An 8,121-nucleotide genomic window follows, 5' to 3' on the forward strand; every position below is an offset into this window, starting at 1 on the left:
CCAGTACGTCCTGCTGCCTATCTCGCGTTACGCAACGTGAGCACGGCGGTATGTGAATTTTACTACTACTACTACTACTACTACTAGTACTACTACTAGTACTGAGTACTAGTGCACACTGGCTATGACTGTGTGCGACAGTGTCCATTGGCATTGCGTCGCGATCGCCGCAAACCAATACCCACCATGGCATCAGATTCAGAGCTCTTCTTCGACAAGTATGTGTGAAATGGTGCTACAAAAAACTGTCTGTAGATGGTACAGACGGTGTAGACGGTCTACTACTATACGTAGCTACCTGGTCTACAGCTTCTCCGTGCACTGCCGCCAGTAGCGCTTGATCTAGACCATGCACCAGTTTACTTGCTGTACATCAATCGACCTGCCTGGTCAGACACCTCTACTCTCTAGGCAGGGGTTCCCCTTGGAAATAATCCTTTGTGAACTGCTTGAGCTTGCGCGGAGACGACAGTCTTAGTTTGACAGCTCTGTGGCTGACCCCCTCAAAGCATTTCTACTTCATCACCCGCTTCCGCTGCAGTTGACAAGCTGTGCATGTGGCGGTGTTTGGACCGATTTAAAATTCAATGTTAGTCCCTGTAGATTTCTTTGTATCCTGAATCGCCCGTCATCTCCTTGATACTAGCGGATAGTTATCGTCGCCACTCCCTTGTCCATTGCAGGGAAGCGAGGCCGAAACGTTACCTTCGAATTTGGCAAAGGAGATACAGCTAAAGCATTTGGAACGACCAAAGCGTCATCACCGGACGGAGCCAAACGTAAATATTGCCGCCTAGTGACGGGTAGCCACTCTCACCTGTGCTGCCAATGCTGTTACAATCATGGAAGCGGATCCCAATGCTGTTGAACGAGGCAAGGTATGATTTGTAGACGCCTGATCGTTTCCTAGACTACATACGTGTTGTACATAATCGTACAACAAAGTCATTGTAATAGTGGTATAATAATCACGTCGTATTATCAATCTCTTAGTATTGACTCCCATTGATTTTCGCTATACCTAAGCAGTCAAATATTCCTGCATACTTCACTCCTTAGGGCTATATTGACTGCTTATATTTGACTGCTTCGGGGTTGCGCAGTTGAACGGCGCCTAGTGCAGCATGGTCACTGTATGAGTAGGTGATCAGGTGATGGTGCAACGGTTGCGCAATCATATACCGGGATTCATGAGGTTATCGGTCTGGAATTTGAAATACGGACTGTTTGTCGTGGTAAATCTAATATTGACTTCGTACTTGGTCAGTACAGGAGATAAAACCTCGTAAAAGACCTCGGTTTCGCCTTTATCTTTTACTCCGCTTTTATTTCCTATACTGACCTCGTACTCAGTCAATAGTAGATACGTATTACAGTTATTCAATCTGCAGACAGATCTGTTTCGTTCTTTGTGGACTCATCAGCGCAGCGCAGAGATACAGTTACAGTTAGATGGGACTTTGCTCTGGGCATGGACACTCTGTCGTTATTCGCGAATTGTCGTTTTATCCGCAGTCGTTATTAGCGAAGTTGACTGTAATTCAAATCTAGTAGTTGCATAAGCAACACGTGTACTTCCATATCATGAGGTATTATCAGGGATATGGGTAGTACCCTCTGGGACAAGGGCCAAAACCCTTCTGTCACTTTCAAGTTTTCCCTTGTGCTTGATAGGTGTCTATTCATTCAAGCAACATGAACATTGTAAGTGACAAATACTGTCAAATACTACCCCCCCCCCCCATCCCCCCAACGAAGAACAGACAGATGGCAGTAAAAAGGACCGCTCGACTTCACCAGCCCGCCTATCATATTGTTGCCGTTTCTCTTGCTTGCGTCGTCGGCAACACCACGAAAGTGAGGGGGAGCGATTCGAAGACAAGTCAGGGATGAAACCTGCACATCCATGAAAGTGCGCTCGAACCGACCTGTTGTTTTGGTTTGTTGTTTTCTTTATTTGAATTCCCTAAAACCAAACGGGCAGAACTGTCGAGTGACAAGGGAGCAAATGATGAGCGTCCTCCCCAAACCCCGCTTGCCACCACGTCCAGACAAGCTTGATCAGCCGTCGACGCTGACTGACCAGAGGGAAACTGCTCTCCAGCAGAGGTTGGAGACTCAGTTAGGCTCCACAGCAGCATGGTGGACCACACCTTTGAAGGAAGTTGCCAGGATGCCACAAACCTCATTGTGGTTTATGGAGGGGAATCCTCAGGAAGTGCATGACAGAGTGTGATCAGCGTTGAACGACTGGTCGCAGGTACTGATGCTGGGTAGACAGGGAGGAGTCGGCGGCACAACCCGTCTCGAAACTCTCCCTTTGAGAGGACGCATCCATGCCCAGCAATTGGACGGCAGGTAAGCCAACTAGATGTCCTCTCTCTTCTGCCTGGCCAATGATTGGGCGGAACTCATTGTTCCTGGTGCGGAGTGCATTGACTGCCGTCTTCATCATTGTCCTGGACTCTGAATGAGCTTGGTGCGTCATGCCACGGACAGCGGAAAGAGCATTGCGGAGACACTTGTCCTGTGCCAGGATGCGTTCGCATAGGGCTGTGATTATCCGCTGCAAAGCTGTGTGTTGAGAGTGGAATGACATGGGATTGACCACACCGGGGCCACCATGCTGGCATGGGAAAGCGAGCCAGGTACGCACAGTATCGCTGGGTGCCGTCTGACTAGCTGATGGTAGGGATGATTTCTTGGTGGATGGGTGTTCAGTGGGTGGACGACTCCAAGCAATTGAGCCTATTGAACCATATCACGTATTGTGAAACTCTGCCATCTGCCATCTTCCATATCAAAAATGCGCTGGGGACAATTAATTTTGGAGTTGCCCTTACAGTGCACTCGTAAAACAACCCACTCTGGTACACGTTTTGGGCCTTGACCTCCTACTGACTTTCACGGAAGCTTTCCTAAAATATTTCTGCCCAACCAAACGTGAATTGAATTAATGTCTGATAAAGTTGCTTCCAGCCGAGTCTCATGCGAACCGTGAATTTGTTTTTAAAAGTTGAGTAACGATGGTAAAAATACAAATCGCGAAATCGTGGTAGATGCATGCCCGCATACACAACACTATCTAAGTTTCAGAGTTCTGGCAAGAGGGGCTCCTTCCCTTGCTACCACCATCCGTTTGCAACTGGCGACAAACTTTCTCTTCAGGGTCAGCCTCCTTCCTCTCCATCTAAACTACATGCATGTTCCGCCCCCCCCCCCATTTAATCCAGATCACTTGAATTCTGCACAAAAGTACATGTGCAATGAAACCTGTCTAAGACGACCATTCAGGGACCTTCAAAATGTGGTCTCTGTTACCAGGTGATCTCCTTATCCAGGGTCGTTTGACTTGAAAGAGAATCCCTTTTTCCTGGTTGGTGTGGTCTCTTGGGATAGGTGGTCGCCTTATGCTAAGTGGTCGCCTTGACAGGTTCTGTTGTACGTTGTGGCATGAGCATAGGTATTGGGGTGTGCATGCAGTGCTGTTTGAGTGCTATCATGCAATTCATCAGACTTGGTCGGAAGGTTCACACTCTGTCCGAAAGCCATTCCGAAATTATACATTTAATTTGATTTCAACATTATCACCAATAGATTCTTCTATATCCGGACAACTACCAGAAATCTATCACCAATAGAATATAGATCATCGGCACTGTGTGTGAAACAGCCAGCTGTCCTCAGATTGAGTACACGTGGCGTGTATTGATGCATATCACGGTATGTGTACGAGTAGTCGCAAGTATGGCGATATAGCTGTCTAGCTTGAGACAGATGGTAAGATTAACTCGTACATGCACAGTTAGTAATATACTGTCCACCGGTTGCACCCTGAGTTTCTCCCAAACCCACTCATTGAATTGTAAAAGTTGCAACTAGCTGTCGTCTAACACCTGCAGTTTTTTGTACTCCATGTTGTCTTACCCAGATCACCCAGGCCACTAATGCGTGGATACCTCAAGTACTGACTAAAAGACCGTACTGGATATCTGGCATTCTAATCCTCGCCATCTTACTAGTTGTGTGGAGCAGCCACGGAACGTCGACATTGAAAACCATACGCTGGGTGAAGACATACCTTGAGGGCCAGGGGAAAGTCTGCAAGCCTGAGCCTATGCATTTTGGCCTGAGAAAGCCTTGTCCTGGACTGCCAATTCGTCCGGACACTATCCTTTATCTAGTGATGGGCAAGAGCTTCCCGAATGCATCGTGGATTAAGAAATCTCGCTGGGAGAACGTTTCTCTACACTTTCAAGCGTGGAAGCTGAACGTGACCGAGAAGATGTTGCCTCTAATGGGGAAAACGCTTCGTTGGAGCTTCTTCCCTCACTCAACTTGGACCACTGGGCGCAATAAGCAGATACAGGAAGCATATAACTGGGAAATGGACCAAGGCTGGAAGTTTGAGTTCTTTGTATTTTTTGATGAAGATGTCTATCTGAGCTATCGGACGCCTGAAAATCCCTCTGTTTCTGTGTGGCAAGGAAGTGATGAACATGCCATGAAGCGGTTTAACAAGCTTCTCCTACAAGATCGTCCGTTCCGCGCCGGCATCTCCTTCAATGATCACACGAATGCGGACTACAACTGGTCAAGGACAAACTTTGGTTGTGAGCGTCGGTGCGGAGTGGATAACGTGGTAGTGGCAATGCACAGAACTGGTGTGGAACTGCTGCTGCCCTATCAGACCGAGTTAGATAGCTTCAGTTGGTGGATGTCCGCGTACCTCAACAACCTCATGGCAGCCGTCCTGGCACCGCGATTCTGTAACTTCTACCGGGAAGTGATGGTGGAAGTTGGTTGGCAAAATCACGGCTCATATCTACGCGGTGAGTACTACGAGTTGGCAGAGGAGACCTTCCTAGACTGCCTCATATCTCACAACTACACAGGTTTTGCAGACATGGACAGCGGTGAGGCCATCAGTAAGATACGCCATGGCCTTGGCCCATCAGTGGCTGATGCTAACAGAAAGTGCGTCAAGCACCCAGCCGGGGTGGACTTCAGAACTTTGCTACAGGATCAACTAGAGAACTGGGTAGTAACATGTTTACCTATCAAACATTGATCATAGTAATAGTCATTTTTATAAGACGGGTATACCACTGGAGCAAAATTGGACAATACACCCACTAACAATCAGTTGGAGACAGTGGTAGAGACTTCGGCGATGGCTTCAGAGGAAAGCGAGTGTCAAGTCAAGTTCGCGAGCTCCGGTGTGGGGAGCAACCGACTTTCCTATAATAATTATTATCAGTTGCTGATGAGATTGTCATGCCGATATCAGTCTTCAGCCGACAATTTCCAGCAGCCTGACACGCAAGTTTTGTGGAAGATTGAGATTAGCATGAAATTCTCAGTAGCAACTAATCCTGAGTTATTTCTTGTCTTCAGTGTTTATAAAGACTCTGCAGCCAATGCATTGACCACTCTTCCAGCAGATACTACTACTTCCATATACTTGGAACTTATATTATTTGGGACGAAACAGTTCTGTCAGCAGATTGAGTAATCCACCACTTTCTGAAAGATTGAGCATTACTACTTCGAAGTATTATTTATATAATTATATATTTATATAATTTTTATCTATCCAACCCGGATGCATGTATCTAAAATTGAAGCAGTAGTAAACATCGACATACCATCTTTTTCTGCCAGAACTTTGTGTAACTCCTGCTTAGCAATTTTCGAAATGCGAATGGTCTCAGGGTACCACAATCATTGTGCAAATCTTCAGGGATGAATTCACCTTCGTTGTTACTCCCTGTCACCGCAATACTAGATACAGATTACTGCTTTATAACTAAATCCTTATTGCTCATCTTTATAATGAACTGTATTTAATACTGGTTGGAGTAAATCGTGCTATTGATCTGTATTCCTATTCGGATCATGTCCTACATACACTGTAGAAGCAACATTGAATTTGTACCTTACGGTGCACCAGTATCGCCAACGATCTGACTGATGAAGTAAGACACACAGCCTAGGCAATATTTGAGTTACTCAGTTTCAGACTTGCTGTAGTAGAATCAGGAGGGTAGCCACAGTTCCAACATCAGCAATAGCAAAATAGTTGTCAACAAGCAGCACTTTGCCTTCCTTCTAATCCACTCAGCGCCCACCAGCACCACCAGGACTTAGCGTTCACCAGGACCAGGGATACTCGCTTATGGCCAGCGATGCTCTATATCATTGCATTTAATACTAAAATATTTGGGCATCATTGCGTTACTTCTTTGCCTTGCTCATTCCGTTTATCACGTTTACTTGTTCTGTTGTTTTCAAAACTGTACTCTTTCAGTATCACACATGCTCGCTTACCTGTGCAAGGTTGATCCTGATAACTTGGACTTAACAGTCACTTGGGCGCTTGCTCATTCCGTTTTGTCCCTTTCGATACTCATCCAGCTTCTCTCTCTTTTCTGTCCTCTACTGTAGTGCCTTGTCAGGAGCATTATGTTGCCTGTACAAGTGTCCCTGTCACATTACATAAATCATTATTCTTTTATTCCACGATGGTGAGACGCCAGTAAAGAAGATTGATATGTGCGGAGCAGGAACAGGTACGGCTCAAAAGAAGACTGGGTGCATTTCTTTTAATTGTTTGGAAAGATTTCTACGAGGTTGGGTGGTGATGTGGCCACTGATGTCGATAGGGAGTGAGTTGGTGATGGCACTTCTGATGGGGGAATCTCGGTGCCTGTTCGTGTGTGTTCGAGTTCGATGAAGGTCCTTTTCTGTCGAAGGGTATAATTATTATGGTTGGGTGTTGGCGTTGTGGTGCAAGATGTGCTGGTTGCAGGTGTGGTGGAGAGGTTCGGGGGGGGGGGGGGGGATGTCCCATGCTAGTAGAGCTTGCTTGCTTGACAAGGAGTCGTGAGCTAAGGGTGGAGGGATTTGCATGATGGAGGAGGGAACTGTGATGAACTGGTGCAAAGAGGGGAATCCGAAGGCAGATGCGTGTATCACGGCGCTGAATTCTCTCCAGTGTGATGTTGGTGATGTTGGAGAGGGAAATAGGCTTCAAATAGCCAACCACGGCAAGAAAAGAAAAAAAGGAAAAAGAGAAGAAGGAAGGATAAACAAGCAGTCAGCAAGGAGAGATCCTATTGTGCTACATTATGCGATCGGAGAGCAGCCTCGGACCTAAAGCTGGAAAGACATTTGGAAATCTTAATCTTAACATGCTGAGGAAGTCGCAGCCAAAATAATATGTAAGACAGAAACAGAGCAGAGTTGGTAAATGCGGCTGAATTAGCACAAGGAACTGAGAGACTATCAATATACTGTTGAACGGTACCTTTCGGCTGTTGAATAATACAAGAAACTAACTCTCCTCCTCCATGCGCTCTAAAGCCGACCATTGCTACCCTCGGTAGCCATTACTCACACCAATAACTTCAAACAACGAAGGGGTCATGGGTAAAACATTTCCTTCTGACAGCTGTTTCGCCTATCAAAGTCTCGTCAGATAAGGTGATACTGATAATAGAGGATTATTGTAATCGACATGGCATACTGATTTACTGATGGCATACTGATTTACTGATGCCATACTGAGTATGGCATGTCGATTACAATATCAGTATCACCTTCTCTGACGAGCCTTTGATAGGAGAAACAGCTGTCAGAAGGAAATGTTTTACCCGTGACCCCTTCGTTGTTTGAAGATATTGGTGTGAGTAATGGCTACCTAGGGTAGCAATGGTCGGCTTTAGAGCGCATGGAGGAGGAGAGTTAGAACTGAGAGACTATTATATCAATACCAAGGTATATTGATAATAGGCTGAAAGCGCTCATTGTGCCACGTGTCTTGTGCAGTTGGTGCTGTAATTTCCTGTCCTTGTTGGCAGTGTTATATGATGTGTTGGGTCCATCGCATTTCGTCTTGGAGTGTAACGCCAAGGTGCCTATGTTGGTGGACCTCCCACCATCACTGCTGCGTCTTGGTGCAGTGCCCGCTCAGTAGTTTTCACGTTTGTCCTAGTCTCCGTACCATCGTCTTTCATTATTCTTTTCGAGCTGATAATGTGAACATAGCAAAAACAAAAAATAAATAAAACCCTGCAGCAGCAGTGTAGAAAGGAGTGTGATAAGGATGATGTGTTGGGG

The 8,121-nt window shown here is 46.1% G+C and overlaps 1 protein-coding gene across 1 annotated transcript; it reads left to right on the forward strand.

The window, feature by feature from the left end:
* The first annotated feature begins 236 nt into the window (after positions 1-236).
* LOC135804497 (uncharacterized) lies at positions 237-5,567 on the forward strand. The gene is made up of 2 exons (XM_065318379.1): positions 237-878; positions 3,932-5,567. The coding sequence occupies exons 1-2, from the start codon at positions 843-845 to the stop codon at positions 5,069-5,071; spliced, it is 1,176 nt and encodes a 391-aa protein (XP_065174451.1). The 5' UTR covers positions 237-842; the 3' UTR covers positions 5,072-5,567.
* Positions 5,568-8,121: the final 2,554 nt, after the last annotated feature.

Source organism: Sycon ciliatum, chromosome 1 (assembly GCF_964019385.1).
Source record: "Sycon ciliatum chromosome 1, ocSycCili1.1, whole genome shotgun sequence".
In the NCBI taxonomy this organism is placed as follows: Eukaryota; Metazoa; Porifera; class Calcarea; order Leucosolenida; family Sycettidae; genus Sycon; species Sycon ciliatum.